Here is a 14,574-nt window from a genome sequence, read left to right as displayed (position 1 = left end):
CTTTTTGTGGAGCTGGAAATTAAACCCAGGGCCACACATAAGCTAGACAAGCAGTCTACCAGTGAGCTGCACCCCTACCCACAAAAGTATTTTCTAATTTCTTTTTTGATTTATTGAGCCATTGGTTTATAAAAGTGTTTTTTAAAATTTCCACATTTGTGAATTTCTAAAATTTCTGTTATGATTTTTCATTTTATTCCACTCTGATGAGAGAACATACATTTTTAGTAGTTCATTCCTTTTATATTTATTGAAGCTTATTTTGTGACCTATCAAATTATATCCTAGAGGATATTCTGTGTGTCCTGAGAAAATGGAATACTTTTCTCTTGTTAAGTGTTCTATAGGTATCTCTTACATAAACAGTAATACCTTGGTTCATGAACTCTTCTGTTTGCAAACAATCCAATTTGCAAACAAAAGTGTTCAGCAAAATTTTGCTTCCATTTGCAAATTCCACATCAGGTGACAAATACGACCTGGCCATCTTACCCTCACTAGTGCAGCCATCTTCACCAAAATTGTAGAACAAATTAAGTTTGTAAACCATAATACCACTGTACTGTAGTTAGTTTATAGTTTCATGTAACTATATTTCTGGTAATATTGATATAGGGGAAAAATGTAACTCCCAATCTGCTAGATGTCAGATACGCCACATTCATGTTCCCCGAAATCAAAGAATGAATTCTAAGGAACAACAGAGGTTAAGGGTAGGAAAAATTTATTGAGAGAGATATCTCCTAAGAGACAGGAGGGGATCTGAAAGTGGGTTGCCACTGAAGCCCTTTATCAGGAATAATTTATACAGCAAAGTAACAGTGTGGGTACAACATGGGTCAAACTACCACAACCTATAGGATTACAAGTATAACTGCTTGGCTAATATTGCTCCAAAAGGGAAGCAGGTTACATAGCAAGGGTGCATGGAAAGAACAAAGCCATTTTGGGGAAGGAATGGGTCTGGATGCTTTAGTCACCCACCTGGGCAACTGATGCCTATTTGTACTTCCTGGATCAGGTGGTACTAATTACAGTATAATTCCAAGTTACTGTTTATCTCTTAGGCATGAAGGCTTGGCCATTGCATCTTTATCTTGAGGCCTAGTCTTTTTCAGATGCACTTCTAGCAACAATTTGATGTCTTTATTTTTCTTCTCACTTCTTGACAGCCCAGGCCTGACTCTATATTAATTTCTATCTAATTTAACTGCCTATAATAATATTATTTGTGTTACTTTTTTTTCAGCAGACAAATTAATCAGTCCTAGAGACATTGATCCTGTTCAGCGCTATGTCCCACTACAGAATCAACGTAATGTGAGCATGAGATTCTCCAATCAGGTAAGAAGATACTGTATTTCTTAGTTTAGACTAATCCAAAGACATTTCGAGCTTAACTGAAGAGAAAATTTTATGCTAAATGGTTTTTGGGTTTTTTTGCTCCCTCTGAAGGAAAGGCTTGGTCCTTTTCTGATTACTGAAGTTATTTGTGGTAAAGGGCTATTTATTTATTAATGAGGAAGCAGGAATCAGACGTGTCTAAGAATATATCTTTTGGGTAAGTATATTCTCCAGAATAGGTGACTTTAAGGTATCACATAGTTTTGAGAAGTTGCAGGGCATACGCGGAGCAAGAGGACAGATAACATGTTATTGAAGATAGTGGGATTCCATAAACAGCCCTGTTCTTGGTGTCTCCCCATGCTGTGACACTGTGACAGGACTGAGTCACTGATAGAGTTGTTTTTTCACTTGGTGACATGTCGGGCAAGGAATGGTTTTTAAATTTTTATGTTTGGTATGGGTGGATAGACTATATTGTGTCAACAAAATAAGTGTTTGTAGGATCGGCAAGATTGATGTCGACTTGAGCAAACTTTCAAGTATAAAATGATACCAGTAATGAGGACTGTTAAAATGAAAATGCTGTGGATTGTGAAAACTGCCTGAGGAGAAAGGAAATGAACCTGAATGTGTGCCTGGGATTTCAAGCAGTTAACATGCATTTAATAAGAATGGCATCAGCATTTATAGAGTATATGCTTACAAATTGAAATGCTCCTTTATTTTAAAAAGTATATTTGTTAACACACACACATACACACCAAGGAATGCTTCTCTTAATGAGAGAAAGGGTAAGCCAGCAGGTCCATTCAGTTCTATTGCACTATTTCTCTGACTCCTGTTAGTCTCCAGCAAAAGATGTAATTAGCCTGAGTAGTTTATAGATGAGAATCTATGTGAGAGACTTGTTAATAAAATGTGAAGATTTTCTCAAAACATAAAATCTTTGTGTTAATATGTGATAGAAAATTTTCACTGGACTATTAAGACCCACAGGATAGGGATTCGACCTTTATCTTAGGCTAGAGTATAGTGCTATCCAAATGTACAGTCTGTACAAATTTGAGATATTCAGTTTTACTTTAAGAAATGGTAAAGCCAGGCATGGTGGTACATGCCTATAATCCCAGCACTCTGGGAGGCTGAGCCAGTAGGATCACAAGTATGAGCACTGCCTGGGTAGCTTAGAGTCTTAGGGGGACTCTTTCTCAAAATAATGAAGAAAAGATTGGGGACGTAACCCAGTGAGAGGGCCCTGCGTTCAATCTCCAGTACCACAAAAAGATAAGAAATAGTAAAATAGGGACATTCCAACTTGATATTACCTAGTGCTGTGTCTATGAGCCATTTTAAGACCTTCATGTTATCATCTATATAGCATTTCACATGTGTGAACCACTTCTTTAGGGTGATAAATCTTCAAAGCCTTTTCTTAGATAATACAATAATAGGTCACAGACTTGAGATGTAGGGGTACAGGAGCCAGAGAACAGCAAAGCATTTTATAGGCACATGGCTAACAAAATCATCAATTTAAACAGTCATTTCATGTTTGACACATTTAAGGCCAGTTGTAGTTACGTGCAGTTTTTGGCCTACCATATACCTCAACTCTTTCCTACTCAAGAAAGCTCATTCAGAATAATTGATAATGCAAAGTAGGAAGAAAAGGTCCAAAGGGGTAGGGGTAGGGGTAGTGGGAGGGTCAGGGGAAAGGAAAGAAGGGAAAGAAAAAATTATGAGAAATGAAAATAATGGAAACAAAGTCTTTGTAAACAGGGAAGGGTGGAGGGGGTGAAGGGAGGGCTAGGAATGGGGAAAGAAATAAGAACCAAGATGCATCATGTAAAGGTACAAGTTCCCAATGAGAAATGTAAATGTGTTGTATGCCTAAAATGTACCAATAAAAGAATTTAAGTAAAAAAAAGAAAGCTCATTCAAAGTGACTGAGAATGAATTTTATAGAGAATTCACTCTACAGTTATTTTTTATTTTGAAATCATTTTCTGATGTTGCCACTAAATTATCTGCACCATGTCTCCCAAGTGGAGCCACATCCTAGCCAAGAGATGCTGGAGGGCAAGATCTCTTATAGCCATGTGGCAGATTTTATCTTTGTAGCAAGCACTGTACACAGATTCTGAGAGGGTGGTGATAGGAGGATTTGCAAATAAAACTGTTGGAAACTAACATATTCCTATACCATTGGAAGCTTGGATGTGGTAGTATATAAAATGATGAGGTTCCCTTGCACCCTCTCAACCAGTTGGCAATTCCTGGCATGACCCTATCCATTGCTAGGGCTGGGTAAAGTGGACTGATGAAATATAGGTGTCACCCATACCCTAGATGTGCATTTTTCTGCTTGACATTTCAGTTTCAGTGGCTGCTGGGTCATTATTGGCTAGATCAGATTTTGTTAATAACAGATCTATGCAATTGATAGTGCTTTAAAGTCTGTCAAATGTTGGGAAAGTAAACAGAGAGTAGTAAAATCCAGACAATCTCTGCTCTCCAAGGAAGGTGTTTCAGAAGTCCCTATGACCACTGTTGGCCTTGATGATTCATTAGAGGTTCACAGAACTCAGAAGCTGTTTTTGTTAACATTTAGGGCTTATTCCATAAAAAGATATAGAATAAAATCAGTGAAAGGCAAGACACAGTTGAATAAGTCTTGTAGAAACTAGGCACAGACTTCCAAGTGTTGTTTTGTAATGGAGTTGTGTGAGATGTATGATGTGGATCAAAGCATTACCAAGTAAGAAAGCTTGCTCAAATTTGAATCACCATCGTTTTTATTAAATTATTTTTTGTACTACCTACCCCCCAAAGAAAACCAGTTGTTCGCCATAAATCAATACCACAATTTAGTTTATTCAGATTTTACCAATAATAATTGCATACATGTACGTGTGTGTGTGCATGTATATGCTTGTAACTATCATCAAAATGGAGTTACTATATTACCATAAGGCTCCTTTGGGTCACCCTTTTATAATCACAACCACTCCTTTTATCTGAGTCCTTAACCTTTGGCAATTCCTAATATAGTCTACTCTTAAATTTTGTCATTTTAAGAATGTTTAATGAGTGGAACCATACCTAGCTTTCTGAGATTGGCATTTTTATTTTTCATTCAGTATAGTTTCCGTAAGACTCATCCAATTTGTTGCATATACCTGTAGTTTATTCCTTTTTCTTGCTGAGTTGTACTCCATGGTATGCTGTATTATAGTTTAAGCATTCACCCTTAAAAGAGTGTCCTGTAAAAACTTTAACTATTCTATGTTTATTGAGCAGCATATCACATTGTATGAAAATGTTTGTTTCAGCCACAAAATTTGATTAAAGAAATTCCTTGAGGTGAAGGATAGTCTATTGTACTTACCTCAATTTTGTCTATTACATTGTTCTTTCCTTTCTGAATGTCCCAGCCTTCTTCTTCATTTTCTTTGTTTCAAGTGCTTCTTTTTACATATCATTTAATGTGTAAGTGTGCTAGCAACAAATTTCTTTGTTTTCCTTCGTGTGAAAATTTTATACTGCTTTCAGTCCTAAAGGGTCGTTTTGTGGGATATAGGATTTAGTTGACAGTTGTTTTCTTTCAGCACTAAGATATATTATGCTACTTCCTCAGGCCTCCATAGTTTCAGGTGAGAAATGCCCTGTCAGCTCAAATTTGTGTTCCACTATAGGTAATGTGCCACTTCTTTCTGGCCCAAATAGCCTTGTGCCCCTGGGTAAAGGGCCAGGAGTCCCCAGGTGTAGCTGAGGCGGGTGAATCTGTCCACTTGCTGGTGCCCTCGATGCTGAGCAGGGGCCAAGTAGATTTGTCACTGCTTGGACGGCTCTTCTAGGGCTTTTTTGCTGATGCTACTACAATCAGTTTTCTGGTTGTGGAACACAATCTGGGTTGCCACACAAGTACTTGAAGCTGTTGGGAAAGGCAAATTGACCAATTGGTACCCAATCGAGGAGCTAGGATTGAAGCTACCTGTGTAGTCTCTGTTGTGCGTCTCATTTCCCAGTCCTTTCGCCAGAGAAAACAGACTTTTAAATCCTGACTATGCCTATTTGTTGTTTCAAGCTTAGGCCTCTCCAGTGCCCACCCCAGCATATGTGGAATCTCAGAATCTCTCTTCATTGCCATTCTTCAAGTCCTAAAGTCTTTAGGCAGTCCAGCCTGCCTTCTTTCAAGTTTTCAGAGTTCTTTAATCATTATCATTGTAGGCCATCTTGTTCCTACTTCTAGGTTTTGTTAATGTGTAATTTATCTTCATAAGTCTTTCTATGAGTAAAAATTAAAGACTTCTTTTTCTTTCTTGACTTTGTCTTTTCTTCAGAGTAATTTTTTAAAAGTATGGTAATGGCTTATTTGTTGAGCATTTTTTAAACAGCTTTATTAAGATATAATTTGTATCCCATACAATTCATTACTTAAAAGTATATAATTCAGTGGGTTTTAGTTATTTACCACAATCAATTTAACATTTTTATTCCACTGAGAAATTGATTACTCAACTTTCCCCATTCCACAGCTCAGCATTAAACAGCTTCTAGTCTATTTTTTGTCTATATGATTTTGCCTATTTTAGACATTTCATGTAATATGTGGTATTTTATGAGTGGCTTTTTGACCTAGCATAATGGTTTTAAAGTTCGTACATATGATAGCATATAACTACACTTCATTCCATTTATAGTATTCCGTTTTATTTATTTACCACCTTTCATTTATTCACTCATCAGATGATAAACATGTGGGTTATGAATATTATGAATAATGCTGTTGTGAACTTTCACATACAAGTTACTATGTGACATATGTTTTCATTTTGGGGGGATAATTTTACTTAGAAATGAAATTGCTGGGTTATATGCTAAACTCTAGATTAAGATTTGCCTGACTGGTTTTAAAGTGACTGCACCATTTTACATTTCTTACCAGTAATTTGTGAGGGTTCCAGTTTCTCTACATTCTTGCCAATATTTGTTATTATCTGTTTCGATTATAGTCATTCTAGTAAGTGGGAAGCATTATCTTATTGTGATTTTTAACATGTATTTTCCTAGTTAGAAAAGTTAAGCATATTTTCATGTGATTATTGACAGTTTGTGTGTATATATATATTCTTTGGAGAGATGTCAATTCAGATACTGTAGCCAGTTTTTGACTTGTCTTTTTATTATTGAATTGTAAGAGTTCTTTATATGTTCTAGATATGACCCCTTTATATGGTGGCAAATATTTTCTCCCATTCCCTGAATTACCATTCCACTTTGTTGACAGTGCTATTTGAAACACAGTAATTTTACATTTTTGTAAAGGTCAATTTATTTTTTCCTTAATTGCCAATACTTTCAGTGTCATATCTAAGAAATTGTCCAAGGTCACAAAGATTTATGCTATGTTTTCATCTAAGAATTTTATTTGTCTTAACTTACATTTAGGCATATGATCCATGTTGACTTAATTTTTGTATATTGTATGATACAAGTAGGCCTCCAGATTTGCATGTAGATCTCTCGTTGTCACCATTTGGTGAATCTCTACAATTATTTTTTCTTTTTTAAATGAGGTAAAATAATATAATATTTAACATTTTAATTATTCATAAATGTATAGTTCATTGGCATTAAATACATTTATAATGTTGTGTAACCATCACCACTACCTATACTCAAAACTTTTAAATCATCTTGCACAAAAACTCTACCCGTTAAACAATGACGCCCTATTCCTTCCACCCTTCAGTCCCTGATAAACTCTATTTACCCTTTTCTGTCTCTATTAATTTGTCTGTTCTAGGTACCAATTGTAGGGAGAGTCATGCAATATTGTTTTATTTCTGGCTTACTTTATTAAGCATAATTTTCAGAGTAAGTTTTGTGTTTCATTGTTATGATTCTTTTTTTTTTCTTGCTGGTTATTTTGTTATATAACTGGTGGTCTTCATTATCCAGTCATGTATTAGTGTGATACCTGGGCTGCTGGTACATTAAGTAGTCTTCCCCTCAGGATTCCAACAAGAGTTGAAGGAGATGTGATTAGGAGTTTTGCCTCCTGATTAGCTTTATTCATGAGTCAGGGAGCCAGTGGCAAACAAACTACATCCTTACTGCCTTTGCCAGATGCAGAATGTGAAGGAGCTGTTGTTTGCACTAGAACCATTAACTCACCTCAGACCATTTGTTCAGTATTATTTTAGGAAAAGTCCTGCTTTGTCATGAACTATGGTCCCTATGTAGGGCATAGCTGGCCACTGTGGCACTTTTTTTTACTTTTTGGCAGGATTGAGGATTGAACCTAGGGCCTTTGTACTGAAATATATCCCCTGCCCTTCTTATTTTTAAGACAAGGTTTCACTAAGTTGGCCAAGCTGGGCTTGAGCTTGTGATCCTCTTGCTTCAGCTTCCCAGAGTACTAGAGTTGCAGGTGTGTTCTCACTTCTCCCTTCTCTGCTTTGACCTTTAATCACTCCTTCCTTCCGTGTTACTCCCCACTTTCCACACCCATCCTCCATACTACCTGCCAACTATATATGCCTCTGGAGAACCTCTAGTTGATGAGTCCGCTCCCACACCTGCTATAGCATTTTGGTGATAATCTAAGTGAGATATGGTGTGTTTTACATGGATTTCTTTTGTTTCATTCACTAGTGCATTTCTGTTTGCCATATTCTGCACTAGAAAGATACTGAAATATCCTGCAATCTGATGACCTTCTCTTCATTGTTCAGGCTTTAGCCTGCTTTTATAATTTATTTATTTATGTATTTATTTTTTTGGTACCGGAGATCAAACTCAGGACCTTGCACTTGCGAGGCAGGCGGCGGAATCACTGAGCTAAATCCCTGGCCCTGTTCTGTTTATTTTTAATATCTTTGGTCATTTCTCTGAGGTCTAAAAAGGACTGAGAATTAAGTGGGTGTGCTCACTTTTCTCATAAGATCAGCAGCCTAGTCCTCAACCTTCTGTGCTCAAGTCTTACCTCATTACTTCTAAATGTCTTTTGTACTGCTGTACTCCATGCTTCTTTTAGATGTTGGTAAGTAAACCTAACATTGAGTTGAGCAGAGTAGACATTCATTAAACAATTGTCATATACCCCCCCAGGTGCATATAAAGTAAACACTGTAATTATTCATAGTCTGGTAAAGTAACATTTGAATGAAAATATTTTGTCTCCAATTGCTAATTGATCTTTCCTTTATCTTGTAAACAGGGCAACAATGCCTGCTCCTCTACCTCTACTTTTCTGTGTCATTTGATTTGGGAAAAATAGAAAAGACCATATAATCCCGTCCTATAATGAAATAAGTTGAACAGGTTTGGAAGGTGTGCCATTAAGCCTGCTTTTCCAAAGCCCTTTGTATACCCCATACTACAACAATTATCATGCTATCGTAGTTCCTGGTTTACATGGCTGACTCTCTGACAAACATCCTCAAGAGAATGTGTCTATTCCTCCTTTTCTTCTTTTAACCTTACTAGGTATTTAACTATTCGTAAGAATGAAAGAGATATGAGTTATCAACTATTAACTATTTATAGACACTGTACAAGTCATTATATGCATCATACCTGATTTTAACACCTTTCTGAGGTAAATATTATCATGCCCATTTTACAGATAGACATGAGTCTCAGAGAGATTTAGTAATTTCTCCAAAATTACACTGTTATCAGATGGCAGAACCAAATATGAAGGTGTTAACTAAAGAAGGAAAAGAAGAAATGCCAAGCATTTGGAAGCAGTTATTTTCCTAATGGTGTGATGGAGTTAACAGAAAAATGCACTAATTTGCTTTCATAATAGTCAGGCTCAATATCACATCACAGGAAAGCAGTTTTACCTGTGCCTGAGGACAAGAGAGACCCGTGGAAGTGATCTGAAAAATTATATGCAAGTATGTTTCCACATCATTACAAAATATATGCTGGGATTCATTATATATTCCATTTATCATGTTTAAAGGGTCTAATTATTTCTTCTCTCTTCTTTTCAGTTGTGCTGGTATAAGGCCAAGTCCACAAATCTAACAAGTAGTAATTTTATTAGGGATTTCCTTCTTCCTTGCCAAAGGAAATCCCCTTCAAGAGGACTAGCAAGCTTCTTTGATGTTTACTCCCTCTCCCCATTCACCCTAACTGTTCTTGTTAGAGAGCCCATCATTTTCTTATTGCCTAGGCGATGCTAGTACTAGATACCCACTGATTATCTGTTAATAAGACTTCGATTGTTCATACTGCACCTTCTCTGCCACATTAATGTGAGATAATGGTTGCTTAAAAACTGTGTTTGTTTCTGGCCTTACTGCTTTTTCACACTTGGAAGAGGTCTGATTGTAACAGAAACTAAGCAGCTGACCATGTGCATTCCACCATTCACTATATTTTTGCATTACAGTTATCCGTTAGGGATAAGGAGACCCTGTAGAGGACATCCATTTATATATAAACAGAAGGAGGTGTGTTTCTGGAGTTCTATAACAAGTAGACTTCATTTGTAATTTTCATTATCCTAATTAGAATACAGAAGATTCTTGGTTAAATAGGAAAACACACTTAATACCTTTTTAAATGTTTGTGAGATTCTGTATGAAACTACTATATTTAACAGGCAAGAGCCAGGCAAGATCCAGCCAAGAATTTTTTTTTCATTCCCTGATTTTCCTGTTTTTAAACCTATTTAGGAAAAATTGGTCTTTTTTCTGGAAATTGATATTGTTGAAAGCAACAGAATTCTTACATAAATAAGTCATTCTAATATTAAGAGTCATAGAAAAAATATTCTGATATAAAAATGTTGTTTGAATATTCAAGAATATAAATAGGGGAGATTTTGTATTTTTGGATTTTTCTGCCTAGTAAAGTAGTATGAGCACAGCCTTTGGGGACAAATTGATCAACCTTTGTGTGCCTTAGCTTCCTCATTGGTAAAGTCAGAATTATAAGAATTAAATGAGTTAAAGGTAAAGAGCTTCTTGGCTTATACTTAAGCATTCAGTGCATGTTAACTATTGTTATTATTTGTATTTTGATATTTCCAGTACAGACATGGTAGTTAATTGAGGTGCTTAGTAGATGTAAAAAGAAAAGGTACATATTCATGTTGCTGTGAAACAAGATATGGGTGTAGACAGTTCTCTGACTGCCAGGGAGTAGGATTATAGTTGTTTGTCAGAATGTGGGTAATGCAGATAATGGAGTAAAGTATATTCTAGGAAGGGAGGGCAAAGAAGTCTCAGAAGAATGTTAAAATAGTGTCAGGAATATGAAAATGTGGAGAATTTTGAGACAGTAGTTCAAGAATGTTGACTCCCTAGTTGTCTGGGAGGAGCAGCAAAGCACTGGCAGAGATCCAGGTCTAGTCCATAGATCAGACTAGAGCTTCAGTGTAACCCAGGGAAGGTCTCCAAATGTCTCTTGAGTATTATTTTTAATCTATAAAATTTTTTGCCTATGTTTGATTCATAAACCCCTTCTAGCACTTCTCTTGCCAGCTTCCATGATCTAGATTATTGGTAACTTTTGAGTAATTTTCTTGGAGTGCTGTGCCCAGAAGCCAGATTGTAGGGAGTTTAAAGACCATCTGTGGAAGACCATCTGTTCAGGAAGTGAATTTACTACCATTCAATAAAGGTAATATGCCCCTCCTAATGTTATAGGTATATTATACCACTTCCACAATATAGACTTAGAGCTAGTTCTCTTTTAAAAAAAAAAAAAATTCTTGTTTCAAATCTATTCAGTTTAAAGTTTATGAATCTTAGGTGATTTAAGAAAAGTTTATATGTGGTTCAGTTCATCCTAATACTGTCAAACAGTGTAACCAGTTTGAGACATAATTTCTACTTAAAGGATTAAAAAAGAAGAAAAAGTGCTCTACTTCACTAGCTTGCCAAAGAAAGAAAAGTTTGTGTGGGACCAAAAAGCCAAATTAATCTATAAGCATGGGAGTGAAATTGGGTACTGAATAGAAGTTCTTATGATTGTCATAATAAAACAGAATAAAGCAGTCACAGCACAAAAAATGCTTATGAAAGCCTAGCTTTAATGTACCACAGCTACACAGAGGTTATCCTCAGGTAATACTGTCTGTAGTATGTAAGGGAAACAAGACTCTCTTATCAATCAGTATTTATGCCAGAGCCATTTAAAAATAAACGCCTTGATCAGAAAAATCCAGAACTGAGGAAAGTTGAATTGAAAGTAAAAAAGAAAGAAAGGGAGAGAGAGAGAGCTTAAACACAGTTAATACCATCCTTGTAATTAACCTACCAAACTTATTAAGACTAAAGGTTCCAATAATAGGCATGATATGTAATGAAATACTTCTATCAGATGAAGCCACCTTTTAGTTACGGCTGAGAAATGTAAAAGAGGGAAAATAGAGCCAAGTAATAAAGCAAGATTTATAGTCCAGAATAAGGATGTACAAGGAATATTATGGTCTAGTAGTGTTTTAATGAATCAAGTATTTTCTCTGAGGGAAAAACATTTATTCATAATTATGAATATAAACATATTTATCCATAATTATGAATATACTAAACCTAGAATTTACCTACTTCCCTTTTTTCTTATTTTGAATCTATTAACAATTTTTAAGGTCTGTTAATCTTGGAAGAAAGACGTCAATTAATCTTGTTCTTACCCCCACCACTTATTTAATAATCCATATTATAAGGAGCTACACTTTTTTGAAAACTAGAAGCTTAAGCTTTTGGAAGCCCCTACTTCCCTGAGGAGTGAGTGACTTTCTTTTAAGACGTCCTTGGAGAGTTCCAGGTGTTTTTGCCATCATGTTAGTCAAATAATTATGGATATTTCTCGTCAGTTCCTTGAGGCAATACTTTATATTGAGGGCAGGATTATGGTGATAGAGCAGCTCACATGTGTTGATACACTCTTGAGAGAATTCATTTTTGCATTCAGAAACACCCAAGCTTTGAATCTGAGTAGACTAACACATTTAATATGCCACTTAAAATGGATTGATCAACTTTGACAGTTTGCAGAGAAAAGGCCAGTATGAAAGAAATGCCTTTGAGTTATAAGAGCTTATTTTCCAAGCAGCAAAGTTCCAAATTCACAATAAAAGTCAATACGTATTTAGTAAACCATGTCTATATTTATATAGGTCAGAGCTAAAAGCATATACTCTTTAGTATCTCAGTTTTTAAAATTATTGAGGAAGAGGTGGTTTCATGCTTTATTTTCTTAAAATACAAGTGCATATAATTTTGCGTGCATTATTTTCATGAAGATTAATGAACACCACATATGTATGTAATTGTTTTTAAGCCTTTTTTTTTTTGGTATCGGGGATCAAACTCAGGTCCTTGCGCTTGGGAGGCAGGGCAGGCTGTGGAACCGCTGAGCTAAATCCCCAGCCCTGTAATTGTTTTTAAGAAGGTGATAGTGTATTATCTTTGCGTTATTCATGCTTATCTGTAAAATCCCTCTTGACCTTGAACAGTTAATCTCATGAAAACTCACTTTCTTCATCTATTTAGTAGGGATAACAATTCCTAACTCACGGTGTTGTGTACAGTTAAATGATAATTTAACCCTCTTAACAAAATGTATGATAACAATAAGAGCTATATAAATATTATTACTATTTTTATTTCATATAATTTCTCCTATCAGTAACACTATTTCTTATTAAAAAGATTAGAAAAATCCTGAGATCTGGAGCAAAGTGTTATATTTTGGATATTTTGGCTATTACTACACATAGGCTTTCTCACGATGTGGTTAATACCTTCATTATATATTCGGTTTTATATTCATTAATACTTATGTACACTCAGAGTTATTATTTCTATAAAATGTTAATTTTTAAATCTTGGTATAATGCTTCTTTGTTTGGCTGTATCAAGGCTCCCTTTACTCTGTGCCTTTACTATAATCATTTGTGTCTAGAAGTTTTTCGTAGTAAGAGCCAACCAAGGTTTGACGTTTACTGCAGAATTACAGCATTTTAAAAACTGTCATTGTGGCTTAATTCTTTTTCACAAAAAGTTCTCCACTTACTCAATATTTGTCTATTCTGAAATGAAATATCTAATATTACATAGTGTTGCTTAGCTAATACAAGTAAGATAAGAGATTATAAAATAACTTAAATTTACACTTATATAAAATTAATGAAAATAGTTTCAGTTTCAAAAAAATGTCCTTCCTCCACCTTCCTCAGCTTTATTGATATTTCCTAAAGCTGATCTTTTCTGTTGTGTTTCTCTATGTTTATTTGTTCCTGTTCTTGATTGTGATTAAAGCTGTGTAAATACCATGGATCAAGATTCTTCTATCCGGGCCCCTATCATTGTTCCTGGGACATAGGCTAGACCTTTAGCCCTGTCATTTCTTCAAACATATAGAAGTGTCCAGTTACAGGAAGCGCTTAGAAGGGGGTTAAAAATAGTTTAACAAATCAATTCCTTGTGACAAAGCATTTAGTATTCTCGTCTAAAATAATTACAATTATTGAAAGAATTACTGTCAAAAAGCATTGCCTGATTTATTCATTGGGCCTTTTCTAACTATGTGCAGAGGTTTAGGGATACTTTTAAAAATTCATATGTTTTTCTCTTTAAAAAGCCTACATAATTCCTAATCCAGTATAAAATATACAGATCCTAAAGAGTCATTTTCTCCCTTGCCAGCTTTCTCCTGTTGAGCAAATTTTAGCTCCTTAACCATGCTTGATGTTATTTTTCCTCTGATATTTCTACTTAATTTTGCTTTGCTTTCCTATTAATTATCTCCATGTTGCTGCTTTGGCTTGATTGGAAATACCAGAACAAGGTGCCAGTGCATCTCAGTCAGGACATGCCCATATTCAAACTGTATAACTTGGCTCCTGCCAGAGAAATACTGTGGGTGCAGTGCCTCTGGTTGGAATTGAGATGTAGAAAGCATCTGTCTAGCTTCTTCAGCTAATGAGGTTTTGCTGAAAAATGAGTGTAATGAAAAAATGCTGAATGTTGGCAGGACCTACTGATGATGGCTAATGAGCATAAATGAGTGTTCTGTGAGGCCTTAAAGCAGAGGCATAGAATGGTTCCAATGCACTGCCCTTGGGGCAAGACCAGCCTCAGATTAGATGTGACCCATTTGTTGGTTGGCTACTTTTTATTTTTCTCTCTCTCTCCTTCTGTGCCTTTCTTTCAATAAAAGACCTATTTAAGCTAGCCACAGTAGATACTTTTACAC

The 14,574-nt window shown here is 35.6% G+C and overlaps 1 protein-coding gene across 7 annotated transcripts in view; it reads left to right on the top strand.

Moving 5' to 3' along the window:
- Window positions 1–14,574, top strand: part of Phkb (phosphorylase kinase regulatory subunit beta) — a 210,975-nt gene that overhangs the window by 137,931 nt on the left and 58,470 nt on the right. For 5 of the 7 annotated variants that reach the window (XM_087199365.1, XM_087199370.1, XM_087199367.1 and 2 more), the window contains one exon: window positions 1,250–1,344. In XM_087199365.1, coding sequence (XP_087055491.1) covers window positions 1,250–1,344 — 95 coding nt within the window. The remainder of the gene's footprint in view (window positions 1–1,249; window positions 1,345–14,574) is intronic. The other 2 variants (XM_087199368.1, XM_087199366.1) reach the window with 1 other exon arrangement.

This window comes from Heterocephalus glaber, unplaced genomic scaffold (assembly GCF_053883595.1).
Source record: "Heterocephalus glaber isolate CG9 unplaced genomic scaffold, H.glaber_assembly_v1.0 deba00001707, whole genome shotgun sequence".
Taxonomy (NCBI): Eukaryota; Metazoa; Chordata; class Mammalia; order Rodentia; family Bathyergidae; genus Heterocephalus; species Heterocephalus glaber.
Note: the sequence above shows the minus strand (reverse complement) of the source record. Positions and strands in the feature narration are given on the sequence as shown.